This window comes from Salvia splendens, chromosome 1 (genome assembly GCF_004379255.2).
Source record: "Salvia splendens isolate huo1 chromosome 1, SspV2, whole genome shotgun sequence".
NCBI lineage: Eukaryota > Viridiplantae > Streptophyta > Magnoliopsida > Lamiales > Lamiaceae > Salvia > Salvia splendens.
The window spans coordinates 9,229,530-9,249,691 of NC_056032.1; the positions used below are offsets into that span (position 1 = coordinate 9,229,530).

The window sequence follows — 20,162 nt, forward strand, 5'->3', positions numbered from 1 at the left end:
TTTTAGTTATCTACATTATAAAATAATCAATGAAGTGTTGAATTAGGAGTACAAACATATAGAACAATGGAAATTTTATCGAGTTTCGGATCTAACCATAACGAGTTGCGGGTTAATCGGATTGCAATTTTATTGGGCTAGAAATTCTCAGCCATAGCATTATAAATTTGGTAGGCTATTTGGGCTAGTCCACAGGTTGTAAGCTGCACTGACATCTATATTCATATCTCTTACTTTATCATTTCAGTTACTCCCTTATTCTATACACTTCTTAATCTCCGCACTGAAAAAAATATCTCTATTAATATGGAACAGATGGAGTACTTCATTAAAAATATAAAAAATTACAAATATTTAAAAATTTAAATTTTAAAATAGTTTTGTATGAAATAAAAATATCAATAATATTTTTTAATATATTGGAATCAAACTAATCAAATTAAAATAAAACATGCTAAACGTGCATAAAATGTTTTTTTTATTTATAGTACTGCTTTTTTAATTCATATAGCTTTCAATTTTAAATTATTAAAAGTACTCATTGGAACAAAATGAACCATAAAAAAAAAAACCGTCAGCGTCTGTATAATTCACGGAGAAAAAACGTTGAAGTGAAAAAGTAAAATCATGAAAATATGATGCCGTACAACATAAACTTCATCACAAGGTAATAATTAAATTTCAGTGTGGACCCACTTTAATGAAGTCGATATTTGCGAAGAATTACAGTAAAATCAATTTTAATGCGAATAAAAAGAGGAAACAAGCTTTAATAGTCCACGTCAGATATCATTCCTTCCTTTCCCCACTACCTTTTTCCCCCCTTTGCACCCAGTCTGCCATTTCCTAAACCTGAAAACATTTGCAAAATTCCTATCAAAATCTAACCCAATTCGATCAAACCTAGGTTAATTCTGCCTCAAATTCTACTCGACTAATCCTCACATGACTGTCATAGCCTCTCCCGCCCCGAATGAGGTTTGTGAATCCGCGTGCCTCCTGTATTAACTAGTGTTTCGATAAACCTACAAGTTTGTTTACGGTGCCAATTCGCAGTGCGTGCGTGCTTTGTGTGTGTGTTTTTACTCTGTTTCTGTGAGAGAACGAGCTCCAGTGATATTCAATTGGTCCCTGTTTAGGTTTAGTTGGCGATCAAGTGTTTGAGGTGTATGCTACTCTGTTGTTTTGATATGCGGCGTATTTTGTTTCATTTGTATTAAATCTTTAATCTTTCTTTCGGTTGCAGCAAGAGGATGAGGACATGTTAGTTCCTCGATCAGATTTGGTGGAAGGGGCTCTGCCAATGGGAGCGGAAGGTAACTCAAATAAGTAGATAGGCGTGTTCCCCCGTATTTATTTGTTTTACTTTTTCAGAGTGGGTTAAAATGTGTTGATGTAATAGGGATTTTGGTATGTTTCATAATTGTGGCCATTCTGTATGGCTTTCAAGAAAAATGTTTTCTCTTAAACGTTACATTCTGTGTCTGCTTTTCTGTGTAAATTTCCGGAAACAGGGAGGAGGGTTTGGGGTGGGGGTTGTTCGTAATCTTGCTTTAAATGTGAACTTTCCTTGGTACAATAAAATTTCTAAAATCCATCATGAAATTTTTTATGGTAAACAGTTAGTTGGCTGCGTGGAAGCCACCGTATTTGTTTATTTTATGTAAATGTAGTGTCTCCCTCGTTGAGAAGGCAATTGAAGTTCGAGAAGATAATGGTGTGATGCCTTAGGAGTATGTTTGTCATGCTTTCCTTCTGTGCAGTAGCTAAAAAAGAGGGAGCTAAATGCTTTTAGTTGTACTAGGATAAAACTTCATCTGCACGCATTGCATCATGAACGACAGTGTCTCGTTTACTTTTCTTTCATTGTTTCTGTAGCTATATATTCTCATTTCCTTGTCCACTCTTTGCTGTAGCACCAGAAGCAACAGAAAATAATGTGGAAAACCAGCCAACAGAGGATCCCCGCACAGCAAAATTTACTTGGAAGATCGAATTTTTTTCCAAGATAACTACTAAGAAGCTCTATTCTGGAATATTTGATCTCGGTGATTATAAATGGTAACTGTTCTTTCTATAAATTAAGATCTTCGATAGATGTAATTAATATTTTGGTGTGTAATGCTAACAATTAGTTTATCATTCCTGTTAGGCGGATTCTTATTTTTCCGAAGGGGAACAATGCTGATCAATTATCCATGTATCTGGATGTTGCTGATTCTGCCGGTTTACCTTATGGATGGACTAGATATGCCCATTTCAGTTTGGCTATTGTGAATCAAGTCCATAGCAAGTATTCAGTCCGAAAGGGTAATGAAGGGACAGTATATTATTTCAGTACCACATTGCATATATTTATTTATTTAGCAAAGTTACCTTGTTTGCTAAACATTTGGTTCAGCATAAACTATTTAGAGTGGTTAAGGAATTAATCTATCTATCTATAGAGCTAACATTCCTTGAGTAATTAGGTATATAAAATTGACTACCTCCAGGAATAATTTAAAACCTTTTTATATTGTTGCCATTCCCAGACAAGGACAATAACTATTGGATATCCCCGATTATGGCATAGATATGGAAGCAGTATTAAATTTATTTCTTAATATGATGTGCATTGCTTAACATTTCTTGCAACTCCAGTCATTACTAATCCCTTTCAACTTGTACAGAATTTAACTACTATGTAGAACTTCACTGAGTAAAAATCAAATTTGCATTGCTGTTTCTTTCAATTATCTGTGCATTGACCAAGTGTAAACAGGAAATGAATCAATGATTGGTCTGAAATGCTGCTTCATTCAATTTGAGACAATCTTCTGTTCTAAGGGGGGCATGAAGGTAGTTAATGTAAACAAATCCTTTTTAATGATCATGCAGAAACACAACATCAATTCAGTGCCCGAGAAAATGATTGGGGCTTTACAGCTTTTATGCCACTTCGTGATCTTCATGATCCTAGCAGGGGTTATCTTGTCAATGACACCTGTATAGTTGAAGCTGAGGTTGCGGTGTACAAAGCTATGGATCCATGGCTATATGATTCGAAGAAAGAAACTGGTTTCGTAGGACTGAAAAACCAAGGGGCTACCTGCTATATGAACTCTCTTCTCCAAACTCTGTACCATATTCCTTTCTTCAGAAAGGTTAGGATATTTATTAGGGGCTATGTAGTCGGATCTGAGTTACTTTATTAAGGTTCTTTGATTCTTTCATGATCTTACTCACACATCTTTGCTTGTAAATTCAGGTTGTGTACCATATGCCTACTAATGTTATTGATATGCCATCTGCAAGTATCCCTCTGGCTCTGCAGAGTTTATTTTACAAGCTACAGTACAGCGATAATAGTGTTGCAACAAAGGAGTTGACAAAATCCTTTGGATGGGACACCTATGATGCTTTCTTGCAACATGATGTACAAGAACTCAATAGAGTGCTTTGCGAGAAGCTTGAAGAGAAAATGAAGGTTCTTAGCTTCTGCTAATCTCAATTTTCCCGAACTTGGATACTGTTAGTCTGTTACCCACTGACTGTTGTGATATTGTCATTAGAGAACCATTGTGGAAGGTGCCATACAACAGTTATTTGAAGGGCACCATATGAACTACATCGAGTGCATAAATGTAGATTACAAATCCAGTAGAAAAGAGTCATTCTATGGTACGTAGAATGATCAGATTTACTGTTGATGTTACTTTACTGCTGTTTCTATGCTTCATTGTAAGAAGTAAGAACGCGTCTTTCATCCTTCATGTCACAGATCTTCAGCTCGATGTCAAAGGCTGTGATGATGTCTATGCTTCTTTTGACAAATATGTTACGGTTGAACATCTAGATGGAGATAACAAATACCATGCTGAACAGCATGGTTTGCAGGTGCTCATGTTTTACACTTAACTGGATTTGACTAATGTTGGATATGGATGATATGATATATGAGCAATGCATTTCTTGTCATTGTACAGATCAGCAGTCTTGTTTTCCTGTTCTTTTACGATCATATTGTCCTAAAAGAAGAATTTTTTTCCCGGTAATTGACATTATTAAGCTAATATTCTGCTTATTTCAGGATGCTAAGAAAGGAGTGCTATTCATTGACTTTCCCCCAGTTCTCCAGCTTCACTTAAAGCGGTTTGAATACGACTTTGTGCGTGATGTTATGGTAAAGGTGAGCAGTTATTGAAAACGTAATATATTCTATTCATCAAGAGCTTTCCTGATTCACTATTCTTTCGGCACATACAGTACTAGAAGTAGACAAGGTTGGAATGGACTTTTTCGATGCCAAATCCATAGAGCCTAGGCATTACAACTTACATAAGGCATAACTGCTAGTTCTAGGGTTGAGCAGAATTAGTCAATGGAAAACTTCCTACCAAATAGCCTTAATAATTGTTGTGTGTTAGCACTCTTAGAATTTGGATACAGAAATGATATGAACAGCCACTCTATAATTAGTGTAACTAATATGGGTTTTTAGTCACATCGTGGAGAATCCAAGAATTCCAAGACTTGTCCCCTCTAGGTACACTTAACAGTGGTGCCTAATCAGGGCAACTCCCCTTTGAATATGGTTATATACTTATACATAGAACAAGAGTTAGTAAAGAATTCCTGCAGTGGCTTCTTTCTATGAAGCTGCACTAATTTAGTTAAGTTGCATTATAAGACATATTTGTTATCCTCCGAAAGATGTAGAAAAGACTAGAAAATTTGAAATGTCTCAGAAATTGCAACGCAAACCATGAACTTCTTGCAAATTGAGTAAATGGGTATAATTCGGTGACCAAGTATAACTTGCTATGTAAGGACCATATATTAAAGATGATGTTTCTGGGGTATCGGTGGCATTAAAAGATAGAAAATTAAGAAAAAAGAAAAACACAACTAATGAAGAGAATGCAAATAGAAAACAAAATGAATTTTGTAATTAATCAATGCATGCATAACTATGGATTACGGAAACAAGATTAGGAGCGAAAGGTTCCATGAGATATTTTCTTTTAATCAGTAGGAATCAATCTCTAACGTTTGGTTATTGTCTATTGAAATAATGCCAGTGATTCGAATTGCAAAAAAAGGATGTTCAGTTCAGTCATAACATTTAAATTTTGAAAGCATTAGATATGGACGTTTAGTCAAAAACCATAATTTAACTATGGAAGTACCCTAGGCAATAGGAACTCAGGAGCTGATTCTTGTTGTCTAGCCAGACATGTGAAGGAAAGGAATGAGTGAGTGTGTTGATGAAGCCATTTATTCAGCAATTGTCAACCAAGTTCTCTTAAGTCTCAACTCTCAAAATTTCAGTCTCGAGTTTTGCTCCTGCCGTTTCATTGTTGTATATGATTCTTTTAGCTAGCTGTGATTTCTGGTGTATTTGTACGCTTTGCACTTTATATTTCCCTAAAAGTGGATAGCCTAATTTCTTGATTTCGATGACACAGATAAATGATCACTATGAGTTTCCTCTTCAACTTGATCTTGATAGAGATGATGGAAAGTACTTGTCACCTGATGCTGATAGAAGAGTTCATAACCTATATACACTTCACAGGTCAGATGATGAGATTTTAAATCATTAGTTCCCAGCTTTATAGTGAGAAAAATTACCACTTACTCTACTGATTTGGCTAGGTAATAGTATTTCTTGGGTTTTACTTCAACACCTATACCATGTGTGAAAAAAGCAAGATATTTTTTACTTTCCGTTCTCGCAGAGACATTGTCCATTTTTAACTGTAAAATTGCAGTTTTTGAACGGTTGTTTTTTGCCTTTTGGTTCATAGAATTATGTTGATGCTTCACAAACAATTTTGTAAATTATATATATTTTCCCAGATTGTGATTAGTAAATGCTGAACAAGGTTTACTTTGATAAAAAATTTTTGTAAATGCCCAAGTTGATATGAAAACCTATGTTTCTGTATCACTTAATTGTAGTCTTTCTAAATCCATATATATATTAGAGGTGTGATCCGTTGTTAACTTTCTTAAGTTCCTAACTTTGCTAGCTCATCTACGCAGTGTATTAAAAATGTCAACACACGCTGGTATTGAAATGTGAACATAAACTTAGCTGATATTTTAATACACTGAGTTGCCATTGATATTTAAAATGTCAAAGAAATTTGTGTTGAGATTTTAATGTGATCGTGTTGACATTTTTAACACACTGCGTTGATGAGTTAGCAAGTTAGCAATTTAAGAAAAGTTAGCATTATAACGCATATATATCACAAAATCGTATGCTATATCTTTTCATTGGTTCAACTTATATTATTCGCAGTGTTTTGGTCCATAGTGGTGGTGTGCACGGTGGTCACTATTATGCCTTTATACAGCCTACTCTTTCCAGCCAGTGGTATGCAGTCCATTCTCAAACTTGTTTTTTTAATGTTTGCAGCATAAAAAAGTACTATTCTTATGGTTTGACAGCCTTCAGCGAGTCCTGTTGATTATGATACATCATTAAGCTCCTGTATTCTATTAGTTGGGAATTGGTCTGAGTTTAGGAATTAAATTTGCAATATTGACTCTTTTTTGTTCATTGGATGGATATTTTTTGTGCCTCATTTTCTTGTCAATTCTCTTTACGTAATCAAAATATAATTGTGGTTGTTAAATCTCTGGAGGGTTAGTCCCTTTGAAAAAATTATGCAGGCAGCATCCCTCACTGTGGTTTTCTTACACCACTGTCATCAAAAAATTTCAGAAACCCCTTCCTTGGCTGAATCATGAAGATTGTGTATATCATGGGCTTTTTACAGAAAGATTACAAATGTATTTGTTATAAATCTCAAACAGCAAATAATCCTAATTATCTCTCAGGTATAAGTTTGATGATGAACGAGTGACAAAAGAAGATATGAAGAAGGCATTAGATGAGCTGTATGGCGGTGAAGAAGAAGTAGGTTTTGTGATTTCATTCTTCGGTGAAATATATAAATTGCTTTGGTTGTGCTAGCAGTCTTGTATGGTTTAGTGATACAGTTTCCTTTCTTCATTCATCTTTTCAGCACCTGATGCAGACAAACCAGGGAATCAATAATACTCCCTTCAAGTTCACCAAACACTCAAATGCTTATATGCTGGTGTATATACGTGAAAGTGACAAGGATAAAATCATGTGTCATGTCGATGAAAAGGATATTGCCGAGCATCTTAGGGTTAGATTCTGATATCAGCATATTTTCATATTTCTCAAAGGTAACAGTCTTTACTTTTACCTACTATATGTGGCCTAACTAGAGTTTGAGTTGTCAACTAGGAGAGGCTGAAGAGAGAACAAGAAGAAAAAGAACAAAAGAAGAAAGAAAAAGCTGAAGCACATCTTTACACTATTGTAAAGGTAAGTAATTTAAGAAGCATGTTTTAGTTGAATGACCTTTCTAATGTAGGGGCTTGCAACTACTAAGAATGTGGCGTGATGCTTCCAGGTAGTATGTGATGAAGACTTTGTTTGGCAGATTGGAAGAAACGTTTTTTTTGATTTAGTGGATCATGATAAAGTTAGGAGCTTCCGTGTCCAGAAGCTGATGCCATTTAATGTTTTTAAGGTATGTAAACATGACTAAATGTTTCACTACAATTATTTCTGTAATGATTTAGCTGCTGTATCTCTTCACTAGAAGTACATACTAGTGCATGAGAAATCCACCTTTTGATGTGGAGCTAGATTATCTGGATGAATGCATTTCGATTTGCACAGTTGGGAACTCATCATAGAGTGTGGAAGCCAGAACCATCCTCTCTTCAATATTATTATGGATATGTGCATATACCTAAAGAGAGGGTAGATTGTCCTAAGATTATCAATATTTCCTCTTACTTGTTATGCTAAATAAACATCCGCCTAAAACTTTCAGTGTGGCTGCAATGTGTCACCAGCACCCTAGTCTGCTTAAAGATCAACACTGGTATTGGTGAAATGTTGTGGGCAAGCAGCTACTGTGCAATGTTTACTCTGAAGTGTGCTAACTAGTCATTGGATATTTGGGATGATGCAGGCAGGCTGCTTATTTGTGAAACCTACTTAAAAAATAATTCAAATAAAGAAAGAGGGCTCTTCCTGCATCTAGGAAATATGTAAAAGATTAGACATAAATGTGGGCAAACCATCCGTAAGTTTAACTTTAGATGGAAAGCATAGTTGTGACTTGTGACTTAAAACGTCCAGTTTGAGATACTATAACCATAGCAGTTCAAGTGGAATTAAAATCACATCAAGTATGATTTGAAAATCGTACTTGTAGTTGTATAAAATAATGCAAGTCTGATTTTTTTGTTCGCCATAAATAAGTGGTCCGACTTCAGCTTAAGACATTTGTCTAAAAATAATAATCAAGAGAAGGAAAATGAATCAGATGGGTTTAACTTAAACCGTTTAAGTCAGTTTGATGCTTATAAGCTGATTTACAAATCAACATGTTGCATATCTTAAAATTTCGAATTCAGTCTGTTCTTATGAGCATACACTTCTATAATTTTTTATGAAATACATAAAGTCGTTCCAGGCTAAGCCATCTCACATATTAGTTTTTTTACAACATTCAGTTGTTGAAGCTGTAGTTATTATTAACATCAACTGATCGTATTCCCCAGGAAGAGGTTGCAAATAAATTTGGTATACCTGTGCAATTACAACGCTTCTGGCTGTGGGCAAAACGGCAAAATCACACTTATCGTCCTAACCGTCCATTGACACAGTCTGAGGAAGCACAGACTGTAAGCGAATTTTTTTTCCTGCCTATAAAAGTGACCACTTATGAATGTCTTGTACCTTTATAGTCAACAGTTTTTTTTGACCAACTCATTGGTCTTCATATGCTATCAGTTTATATCTAGTACTATTAAATATATCAGTAATTTCCTATACGAATTCGACTATTTTGAGATTTGTTGTGTTACAATTCTTCACATGGATGTAGGTTGGGTATCTGAGGGATATGTCTAATAAAGCTCAGAATGCAGAGTTGAGGCTATTCTTAGAGTTAGAACGTGGGCCGGTAATGGAACTTTTTGTTGTGAGAAAGTAAGCTCTCCTTCATAATTGGCGCTAAATTGCTAATAACCTTCTATGATATCAATCAGGACTCCCGGCCTATCCCTCTCCCTAATAAGGCAAAAGATGACATTCTGTTATTCTTCAAGCTTTATGATCCAGAAAAGGAAGAGCTTAGGTATTATTCTAGTTTGCATTCCTTTGTTTAGGTATGTTTTATGTAGAACATATCTATAGGACCAAATAGTTAGACATCACCTAGAGATGAAGACGAGAAGCAATTCTTTGTCATTGTTTTTATCTGTTTTATTTTTATATGCCAGATATGTTGGTAGACTTTTTGTGAAGAGCTTTGGGAAGCCGGTAGATATCTTGACTAGACTAAATGAGATGGCTGGCTATGCTCCTGAGGAAGATATTGAGCTTTATGAGGTTTGTTGCTTATATCAGAAGTAATTTTGAACCATACATATTCTTCTTAATTTTATCTTCTTGTTTTTCCCCGTAACCTCACTATTCTGTCCTTTTCCCCGTTCTTGTAATGAGGTGGCTGTTCTATTCTCAGCTTTATATCAAGTAGTTAAAGAAGGGTCCATTGTACCTATCTTTGATTTCCTACTTCCAAAATAGATATAGGCGAGTAGGATATGAGTTGTCTTCTTTTTGGAATGGTCAGGACATTTCTTTGTTTCCCATCCTTTCCTGGTTGCTCAAGTACTTACGGCAGTAATTTTTGTTTTGGGGCGGGGTTGGTTACACACTGTTTTGGCAGTGTCAACTCATTGGTATTAATTTGTTCTGTTACTGGTTATCAGGAAATAAAATTTGATCCTAATGTGATGTGTGAACATATCCAGAAGATACTCCCTTTTAGGTCTAGCCAGGTATTTTTTTGCATATGTTTTTTTAATAATGTGTGTTATGCCGTATGTGAAAAAAAAATATTGGTATGATTTGCTTTGTCTTCAACTACAGCTTGAGGATGGGGACATAGTTTGCATTCAGAAGTCCCTTCCAAGCGAAGCTCTCCAGCAACTTCGTTGCCCAGATGTTCGGTCATTCTTTGAGTACCGCCATAATCTCCAAGTACTTTTCATTCAATATTTAATGAATTTCATTTAGTATCGGCTTTTCATATTTCTTACGTGCGATTGCTGTTTTATGTATTTACAAGTCTTATGCTCTTTCTGTCCATGCACTCCTGTTTATCTTGTTGAGATTCTGAAAATCTTTTTGGCATGGAGGGCTCATAGTCCAGGCTTGTTTGTCTTTGAGGGCCCTTCTTTTGTCTCTTAATAGCTACTCTGAAATTTATAAAGATACATTTGAGTATGTAACTGCCATTAGTCATCTTAAGCTTTACTACAAAACAATAATATTGGTACGGACTGCTGAGATGCTCTGGTATAAAAGAAAAAAAGGGAGGAAAAAAGAAAAGGAGGTTACTACTGATGAGAATGAAAAGAGTGTTTTATTATGTTCTAACTTCTAAGCCATTGACTATCTTGTAAAGCATAAAAGAAACTAAGGGTTCTGCGTAGTAGAACTAATAGCATTGGGAGCAAGCATGTAAGCCAAGACTTCCTTGCACTACTTGCCTCCATTCTCTTGAGTATACTTCCTGTTTTCTGTTAATAAATATTTGTCTCAACTCTCAGTTGTTGTTTTGAAAAATAATTTGGACTCATAAACAACATACCAATTCTTCAGCAATAGTTTCCTTTGTGAACCTTGCATGTCTAGGACTCTAGAAAGGAAGATAGGAAGTTTCTGATGGTGACATTTAACAAACTAAACTCATAATACTGTAGATATCTGAATATGAAATCATTTTCATATTTTATTTTGGATGTTTTGCAGGTTATTCATTTTCGGTCCCTAGAAAAGCCTAAAGATGATGAATTTTGTTTACAACTGTAAGTGCGAAATTGGTCCAAAATTTTGAACTCAAGGCATCATCTTTGTATTAGTTGATCACATTAATCTGTGTATTTGTTGCATTCTGATATATATATATCTATAATAATACGAAGGTCAAAGCTTGACACATATGATGAAGTTGTAGAGAAAGTGGCTCTCCAACTTGGAGTAGATGATCCTTCTAAACTTAGACTTACGTCATGCAATTCATACACTCAACAACCAAAACCTCATCCTATAAAGTATAGAGGAGTAGATAATTTGCTAGATATGTTGCTGCAGCACAATCAGGTAAGCTATTATTTAACATTAAGAGTCTAAGTTGACATGTTTACTATCTGAAATATTGAATAGTTATTGTTTTGGTCAGACTTCTGATATATTGTACTATGAAGTCCTGGATATGCCTCTGCCAGAATTGCAAGGCTTAAGAACGCTCAGAGTGGCTTTCCATCACGGGACATATAACGAAGTAAGTCATATTCTAGTTTTAGTAAATTTGTTGTGCTTGGCAAGTTGGCATACACATCAATCCCTTTGATATTTGTTTGACAAAATCATTATTCTTCTACTCTTTCTGATTTCCAGGCGGAAATTCACAATGTTAGACTGCCTAAGGATAGCACTGTGGCTGATTTGCTTGATGATCTCAGGATAAAGGTAAAATATTGGACCGATAATGTTGATTCATTGTATCAACATTTCACTAGGATACATATTTCAATGCTAGAATATATTTCTTCATATGTGTAGGGTAATTTGTTTTTTTGTGCTTCTTTGATTAATATTGCTTCGTTTGATTGTTAAGCAGGTTCAGTTGTCTCGTCCCGATGCAGAACTCAGACTGCTGGAAGTATTCACCCACAAGATCTACAAGGTCTGGAGATCTTATCTCCACCATTTATATTTTACTCTTTGTTCTCATTGATTATATTAATGACGAAGACTGTAGAAATGTATTATCAAGTTACGACCTAATAACTGGTTTGTCTTTACTTAAAATTTGAGAACCATGTTCACATTTCACACAAGGTTTGGATGTTGAACTAACTGATGAGTCACTTAATGCTATGGCCATCAAAGGGATTCTTAGAAGTTGACGAGCATAGCATGTATATAATTGGAGAAAAACTTGCAATTATCATGCTATATTGCTTCCAGCTAAATGAAATTTCTGTAGTCGTGGGCTGAGACAACATGGTGAGGATGCATTGATCAAGTATATTTGGCTAAAATCTCCTTATAAATTGGAAAGTAGCAGGGAATTATGTAAGTGACATTAATCTGGTGGGTGACTGAGATGAAAAGTGAACTTTGGTGGCTTTGAAACAATCAGATTAATATGTAAGTTTGGGTCAGATTTTTACCTATAGCATACCTGTGGCTGGGTGTGATCTGAATTATCTGACATAGGCTGCCTGATGGACTGTGGAAGACGAGTGTTGATGCTTTCTAGGAGTATGTTTTAGGTAGTAATGAGCGATATTTGCTTCTGGCAAGTTTTTTCTTGTTTTTCATTTGCATAATCGAGGTGAAGGGAAATAAAAGATCATGAAGTTGCTTTTGATTTGTTAGTACTGTTAACATCATATCTTGATGTATTTAGAAAATAATATTGTAGGGATTTCTTTTCAGATATTTTCTTCAGGGGAAAAGATAGAGAGCATAAATGACAACTATTGGACTTTACGAGCTGAAGAGGTTCTCCCACTCTCTTTCTCCGTGTGTATGTGTATGTGTATGTGTGTGTGTTTGATGGGTGGGTGCATTACATGCTCATCCGTGTAAGTGCTTTAAGGCCCATGTTCACCAAATTTCATGTTCAGTAGCATTTGCCTGTGTAAGTGCTTGCAATTTTTAGCCCCTGCAGGCGCGTGACTAAATTATGTCATTCTCTCTCTTTTAACAGTTCCCTTATTTCTGCAGATACTTGAAGAAGAGAAACATCTTGGTCGTCATGATTGCTTGATTCATGTTTATCACTTTATGAATGAAGAAAATCAGAACCAAGTGGTAACATTTTGATTTATCCTTATCTTGTGGTTGAGCCATCACATACTTGGATAATGGCTCAAGAAGATGCACTTCTTGGTTTATTTGTTATCACAATATTGCACTTTGTTTGTGGCAGAAAATTCAGAATTTTGGTGAGCCCTTTTTATTGGTCATTCATGCAGACGAGATTTTAGCTGATCTCAAGATTCGTGTTCAGAAAAAGTTATGTGTATCAAATGAGGAGTTCTCTAAGGTTGTATGCCTCAGAAGTCAGATCTAATTCCATTAATACTTAAATCTAACCCTAGATATGTGTTGCTAGCATATTGCCCCTCGGTTGTTATAACCTCTAATTTCTGCACATGTCCTGTTTTCTTTTTTGCCAGTGGAAATTTGCTTTTGTTTCACAAGGTCAAACTGAGTACCTAGAGGATTCAGAAATTTTGTTTACTCGATTCCAGGTCTCTCTCTCTCTCTCACACACACACACACAACTGAAAAGAAAAGAAAAGAAAATACTTCTCTTCTTTATCTGTTGTGCATTCACTGGAATTATATTTTTAAGATGAATTAACATCTTATAACTTCGTATGAATCTCGGGCTGGCAGACAAGCAGCATGTATATTGCTTGGGAGCAGTATCTTGGGCTGGAACACATAGATAATGCCCCAAAAAGGCCTCTTGCAGCTAATCAGGTATTCTGAATCAGCCCTTGTTTGCTTCTTCTAAGCCAATTCTCATTCAATTCCTTTGACATATTAGATTCTTGCTTTCAGATTAACAAATTATAATCAATATATGACTACGTATATACACACTTTCGACCAAGTATTTATTACTCCCTCCGTTTTAATATTCATGGCTTGTTTTTTTTGTCATCCCAAATATCTTGGCCTATTTCCTTCCCACGACACCTTTAATAATATTTAGTACTACAAACCTTTACACCATATTTCAATTATATATTAAATAGCCATATGCCCATTTTGAGCCACTATATTGGGAGTTGGGACAGAGGGAGAATAATACTCCCTCCGTTCCGCCATAGTTGAGGCGTTTCTTTTCGGCACGGAGTTTAAGGGAAAATGTTTATTGTGTTAAATGGAGGGAGAGAAAAGTAAGAGAGAGGAAAAAGTAGGGAGAATAAAGTAGAAAAGTGAATAACTACGACTACTATAATGTGAATATATTATTTAATGTTAACATAAAAAATGAGGTTAATGTGTTGTGAATGTGGTTTTATGTTTGTTTTAAGATCATAACAATTCATATTTACTTATGTAAATATTAATTTAATTTATTCATGGAGTATTTGGTTTTTAAAGTAGTAACAGTATAATGAATTTTTAATATATTCTACGTGTAATAAAATAAAAAACAATAATGATATATTTTTGTCCCATACTATCTCGCCCATATTAAGGTCCTTTGAAGCACAAACAGTTGGTATGAAGATGACATACAAGCATTATGTGTGTGAGTGCATATGTTTTCCACGTACATATGTGTGAGTGCATAGTGTTCCATGCATTTGGAGTGTTTGACAGACAATAAATTGAACCCTTAATAACAACCTTCCTATAAGTATTTATTCAAAATAAGCACTGGTAGGCCTGGTGTGGATTTATGTATTTTGCTCATGAATGTATTCATAAATTGAAGTTGCCATCGTGTACTTCTTGTCCTTGGATGCTCTGAATAGGTTGCACTAAAATCTGCTGTTACCAAATCATTTTCAGTACCGCCCACCATTCGAGAAGGCTGTGAAGATATACAATTAAGAGGGCAGTGGAATAGGAGTCTGGAGTGGCCGAGTCTTTCACCTTTCATGCAAAAGAATTCGGAGAACACCTCTTAACCACATATTAAGTCAGAAATACATTTTAGATTCTAAAATTTCATTGCTGCAATGTCCTCATCAGAAACCACAGGTTGAGTCAGAAATGCATTTCACATCTTATATTCTCAAAAAATCAGTGCTGCCAATCTCTTCGTCAGATGTTACTCTATACGAGATTGCCAGCTGGATATTTGGTTATTGTCTGAATTTACCATGGCTCCATTATTCACTTTCTCCAGGCTCCAAGGTGACCGAAGACGGGCTATGATTAGTAAGTTTTTTCGAATCATAGGTTTTTTAGAACGAAATTTTGGCCTGTGTATGCTAGTGCTGTAGAAAGGGTAGCCAAGATTTTGGTTTTATTTATAATCTGTACAGGATTTCTGCTTATGAAAAAAAAAGTGGGGTCATGTATAAAAACTTGTAGAGAAATGGAGCAGAATCCAACAGCCTTTGAACTTTCAGAGTGGCTATTGTTATTTCTTATTTTTATTTAACTTTAGCTCTGGCAAAATTGAAATGAATAATACTTGCTGGGTGTGTGCGCATTTCTGGTATTAGATCACATGATCAAGTAACAAGTAACAAGTAACATTATGAGTTAATTGCATTTGCATGAAATCCAATGCATAATCTGAATATATTGTTATATTTTGGTAAGTTCAAATGATTAAAATCTAATCTATAAAATGTATCTTCAATATTTTATTTATTTTTGGTCGTTGATATTGCATACTGTTTGACCAAAATTTCCAAGTTGCCCTTGTACTCTTTCTTCTAATCCCACCCTAATCCACCCACACTCTATTCCACTCCCATTTCTCGAGCACACACTCGTAACCCCTCAACTCCCACTTCCACTCCTAGCAGTTGCGGCCTCACGCCATGGCTGCCGTCATCCGCAATCTGGCAGTAGCGGTGAAAATGGATCGATAGTGACGAGATGTTTGTTCCATGACTGTTGTCGTTCATAACCCGACAATAGTGGTGGCGCCCAACGGTTGTGGTGAAAAGGGGTTGTAATCGTTGGATCCTATATTCTAGATGAGCCTCTTTATGCTTACACATTTGGGTTTGTTGTTCATCCATCTTCCTCTGTGATTGTTCTGGGTTTAGAAGTCGACTTTCAGGGTTTGTGAATGTGTTCATCCTTCAATTTTATAGGTTTGTGGAATGTGTTCATCCTTTGTGATCATAGTTGTCGATACGAAGGATTCGATAAGTTAAAATTTGACTTAAACAATTAAAAGTTAATTTAATTAGTTAAAAAATCTGCGACTAACCACTAATAAGCCCTAAATATACTAATGAATCGTTAATTATCAATAAAGTTAGTCAGGAATTAATCAGCATCAGCTTGGCACACATGAATGAGTGAAGAGAATGAGTTTTTGCGCATGTAGGTATAGATGGATTATACTCCATATGGAAGCTCAAGCGCAGAAAGAGATGCGCGCTGTTGATCAAATGAACTGAGAGCATTCTTGTCGAGTACCATCAGAGCATTTTCAAAGCAGATTTGAAAGACGAAGAGAACAAAATCACGCAAGTGGAGCTTTCAACATATGCTTAGTGTCGGAGAAGGAAGGTTGAGGCAGCTAGCTCTTGATAGTTTACAAGCATCAGTTGCAGAGTTGAACTCTTTGCTTCAACTTTAATTTGTGTGACTGTGAATGAATCTATACGCATTGGTCATGTGTCAAAAAACTTCCACTTGTGTGCCATGAAATGTAATAATACTACTAATGTTTAATTGATTTTATAGACATACTCCATTTTATATGGAACTAAAAGAGGATAGATAGCTAACAAACAGGCGAGGTACATGTGTTAAATTAAATTAGTCAACGAGAGAAAGTCGCACCACTCAGTATTAGTATTTTTTACTACTAATATTTTACGCTGTTATTTAGTTCATGGAGTAGTATTTAGTTTACTTATCTTATCCAAATATAAGTGATTATTCTGGAGAACCACAAAAGTAGATATAGTAGCTAGGGTGTAAGAACCACAAAAATAAAACATAATCAGATTCCAAATCCATGGCAATGATATTGAATCTGTCTTCCATCATTCCAGCAAAATTAACAAAGAGAAGGCATGTAGTGAAATGCGAATCGAGAAAACTGGAGGTAGGGTCTCCCATAATAGTGATTCAGGCTCCAAAGCTGCTCAAAACTGCTTCTTCTGTTCCTTGCTTGCGCGCCAACGCCGGCTTAGTCAATCCCGGTGATGTCGGAAGGTCCGTTCACTTCATATTTCTCGGATTAATTGTCAATATCATTTTAGACTAAATGCTTATTTTGGTTCTTAACATATTACGATTTTTTTATTTTGGTCCAAAACATTATCATTTGAATTATTCGGTCTCTCACATATAAAAACGGGTCACATTTGGTCTATTTTGGACGGTTTCGTCAAAAATTTGACGGAAACCCTAAGGTGGAAACCAAATTCTCGCAATATGTTAGACGTGGTAGACAACGATGTTGGTGGAATCGACGAGATTCCCCAAATAAACAGCTAGGGTTTGGTTTGTGGAGAGCAGAGAGGAGTACCTCGTGACGTACTTCTTCACCATCCAGATAATGCCGGCGGCGGATGGCTCGGCGGTGCAGCTGCGGAGGCCTTCGGCGCCGCCGATCCAGACGCCGAAGATGCGGTCGAATTGCCTGCCCTTGCACGTCTCCGCCCACTCGAGGACGATTTTGGCGGAGCTTGGGGAGGGGCAGTGCGGCGGCGAGGACCGGCGGCTGGCCGTAGGTGAAGGAGAAATCGTGCTGGAGATGGAGGTAGGAGCATGGTGCGGTGGCAGGGAGCTGGATTGGTTTGGTGAGGGAGGAGGAGGACCGAAGGTGATGGTACGACGGAGCTTGGCGGCGGAGATGTTGGAGGGGGGAATTTCCGTCAAATTTTTGACGGGACCGTCCAAAATGGACCAAATGTGACCCGTTTTTATTTGTGAGGGATCGAATAATTCAAAAGATAATGTTTTGGACCAAAATCAAAAAATCGCAATATGTTAAAGACCAAAATGAGCCTTGAGTCATCATTTTATTGTACGAGTATTTGAACTATTTTTTTTAACTATCCAATTTGGAATTTTATTAACTTGTAAACTTACTTTCTCGGTACACGACCCTATAGGCTTATACTAATAATGGCTCAACTCCTAAAAATGACTTAACAAGTGAAACAGGTAGGATTTAATTTCTTTAATTTATAACTATAAAATTGTTTGACTATTAACGATGGAGATTGATTATTCCATGATTAGAGTATGGAGTATAATTTTTTTTATTTCAATTTACAATATAGATAAGATAAAGTACTAAAAAAATGATTCCAAGTCCCACAGGCACAAGTTTTAAAGAGTAATTCCGGAATTAATATAAAAAGAAATTTAAATGAAATATAGGTTTTAATTGTCATAATTAAAATTGAAAGTTAGTGGACTGGATATATGCACAAATAAATGGTGGTGTGGTAACAAATTAACAATTGGTATTTTCGACGTAAACCAAATGAAATTCAATTGATGAAAAATATGAGAATTTATTTGATTTCTCTATTAATAATATAAATTGATGATTAACAGGATTGTTTCGAGGAAGCCTATGGATGTGTGGGCAGTACGACTGAGTATTGGTACTTATCTCATAGATGGGAAATATTTCAAGCCTTTGGAACTCGATGATTAACATCTAATTTCTCTACGTATCTATTTATACATATATAAAAGGCGAGTTTTGAATTGTTTTGAATAATCATTTTATGTTAGGGATATGAATGCAATTTTAAAATATGAACAGAACGGTTCCTAAAGAATAACTCAACTGCAATTTTGAAACGGCTCCCACCAACTACAATGATAAATAATGTAATTTAAGCAGCCATTAAGATGTAACCGATTCCATGGACAAAAAATAATGAAGACAATATGAATGTATTGTAATGATGTAATTTAGGCAGCCCATTAGCATACAACGTGAGAGTATTCTAATGATGTAATTTAGCTAGCCAATTAACATTTAATTTAGGCAGTCAATTAGCGTTTAATTTAAAATGATTCTCCTCTAATCATAAAATATTTTTAACATTAATTAATTAATCTATACGTCTATACAAAATTGGAGTTTTGAAGAAAATAATAAAATTATCATTTTGAATTTTATAATAAAATTAGAAAAATTAAAAGATTTATTTATAGATAAATTGACTACCCATTTTGAACTTTTTTTTATAATAGTAATTAGGAGAAGTGGAAAGATTTTTGCTGATAAACTGACTACCCATTAAAAAAGTTTGAAGTTAAGTATTTAGAAAAAAATATGGGAGTGTGACATTAATACGATTAAAATTCTATCAATAAAGTTTACCAATATTGTGTATAAAATTAATTTTCAGTTTCAGGAATGAACAGACTATTAATTAGGAGCATTGACCCTCCATCCACCATGATTGATTATTTCCTGCCTATTCTTTTACTCATAGCTTTTGCATCTATATATATGTGGATCTTTTCACTTATCTAACAACCAAGTATTGTTAACTTTGTCTAATTGTTCATTCTTCATTTTTTTGATAGGGAAAAGAGCTATGATCGTATATCACTTTAGAATGGTTTCAATGAAGTTAGAATACCCTGCCGTGTATCTTCCCTTTTGTCTTTCTAGTAACTAAAAGAGTGTCAAGAATTCAATCTGGTGGTGTAAAGTTGTTTTCTAAATGTACTTTTTTAGCATTTATAATTTTATATTTATTTTTATGGAATTGGCTTGTGGAAGCTCTTTAGTGGTTCAGGCTTTATGCCAATTATAAATGTGTTAATGGTTATGAAGTATATTGTTGATGTTGTGCATGGTTTGATGTGGTGCAATTGTAGCAAGTGTTTTTGCTATTCTTAGCAGTTCTGCCCACCTGTTTTGGTTGTGAAAATTTTCATGCTATTGTAATAGTTTTTGTTAGGTTTTTTTCTTTTCATATACTTTTTCTTCTTCTTTTACTATATGTTTATGTTTTTAAATTAGATTTGTGGGTGTTTTTGTGTATTCTTTCAGGAATTTTGCTTTCAGTGCACTTAATATTACACTTGAAAAAAAGAAGAGAGTAACAAAGATCAATTTACACCGAGAGAGAAGAATAGGGACATCAAATTAGTTAGTTTAATTTAATTAGTTCGGTTTATTTAGTTCAATTAAGATTTGTTTTAAGTTTATCTGGCTCAATTATTTAATGCTTATCCGATTTAGATTTGTTTAAGTCTATTTGGCTCAATTATTATCAGGAAATTGTTGTGGAGGGTTTTGGCCATCTTTAGGGGTTTAGGTTTCCATAATTTTTTATTATTGTTATGGAGGGTTTTAGTGTGTAATTATATTATTTGTGAATTTACTAAA

The 20,162-nt window shown here is 35.1% G+C and overlaps 2 protein-coding genes across 3 annotated transcripts; both read left to right on the top strand.

Annotated features, from left to right (window-relative positions):
* The first annotated feature begins 777 nt into the window (after positions 1 to 777).
* On the top strand, positions 778 to 15,260 carry LOC121741127 (ubiquitin C-terminal hydrolase 13-like). 2 transcript variants are annotated; one of them, XM_042133830.1, is made up of 32 exons: positions 778 to 978; positions 1,247 to 1,316; positions 1,917 to 2,061; positions 2,153 to 2,310; positions 2,881 to 3,146; positions 3,251 to 3,469; positions 3,555 to 3,663; positions 3,764 to 3,879; positions 4,073 to 4,171; positions 5,451 to 5,560; positions 6,293 to 6,367; positions 6,835 to 6,913; positions 7,023 to 7,172; positions 7,274 to 7,354; positions 7,443 to 7,562; positions 8,608 to 8,730; positions 8,934 to 9,011; positions 9,097 to 9,185; positions 9,331 to 9,439; positions 9,823 to 9,891; positions 9,983 to 10,093; positions 10,868 to 10,923; positions 11,041 to 11,218; positions 11,298 to 11,399; positions 11,516 to 11,587; positions 11,739 to 11,804; positions 12,563 to 12,628; positions 12,854 to 12,940; positions 13,059 to 13,175; positions 13,309 to 13,383; positions 13,532 to 13,618; positions 14,663 to 15,260. In XM_042133830.1, the coding sequence occupies exons 1-32, from the start codon at positions 946 to 948 to the stop codon at positions 14,702 to 14,704; spliced, it is 3,357 nt and encodes a 1,118-aa protein (XP_041989764.1). In that variant the 5' UTR covers positions 778 to 945; the 3' UTR covers positions 14,705 to 15,260. The 2 variants fall into 2 exon arrangements, with proteins under 2 accessions (XP_041989764.1, XP_041989772.1); XM_042133838.1 differs by having other exon boundaries at positions 1,923 to 2,061.
* Positions 15,261 to 16,734: 1,474 nt separating this feature from the next.
* Positions 16,735 to 19,606, top strand: LOC121795394. Its single transcript, XM_042193923.1, has 3 exons — positions 16,735 to 17,005; positions 18,362 to 18,411; positions 19,352 to 19,606. The coding sequence occupies exons 1-3, from the start codon at positions 16,806 to 16,808 to the stop codon at positions 19,444 to 19,446; spliced, it is 345 nt and encodes a 114-aa protein (XP_042049857.1). The 5' UTR covers positions 16,735 to 16,805; the 3' UTR covers positions 19,447 to 19,606.
* Positions 19,607 to 20,162: the final 556 nt, after the last annotated feature.

What these genes read in the sequence shown, in the direction of transcription:
- LOC121741127 (XM_042133830.1), top strand. Translation starts at nt 946, where the DNA reads ATGACTGTCATAGCCTCTCCCGCCCCGAATGAG. An exon ending in CCTACTCTTTCCAGCCAGTG is followed by an intron (nt 6,368 to 6,834) that starts GTATGCAGTCCA and finishes ATTATCTCTCAG; the next exon opens with GTATAAGTTTGATGATGAAC. An exon ending in CCAGAAAAGGAAGAGCTTAG is followed by an intron (nt 9,186 to 9,330) that starts GTATTATTCTAG and finishes TTTATATGCCAG; the next exon opens with ATATGTTGGTAGACTTTTTG.
- LOC121795394 (XM_042193923.1), top strand. Translation starts at nt 16,806, where the DNA reads ATGGCAATGATATTGAATCTGTCTTCCATCATTCCAGCAAAATTAACA. An exon ending in AATCCCGGTGATGTCGGAAG is followed by an intron (nt 17,006 to 18,361) that starts GTCCGTTCACTT and finishes GATGATTAACAG; the next exon opens with GATTGTTTCGAGGAAGCCTA. An exon ending in GGCAGTACGACTGAGTATTG is followed by an intron (nt 18,412 to 19,351) that starts GTACTTATCTCA and finishes TTTTTTTGATAG; the next exon opens with GGAAAAGAGCTATGATCGTA.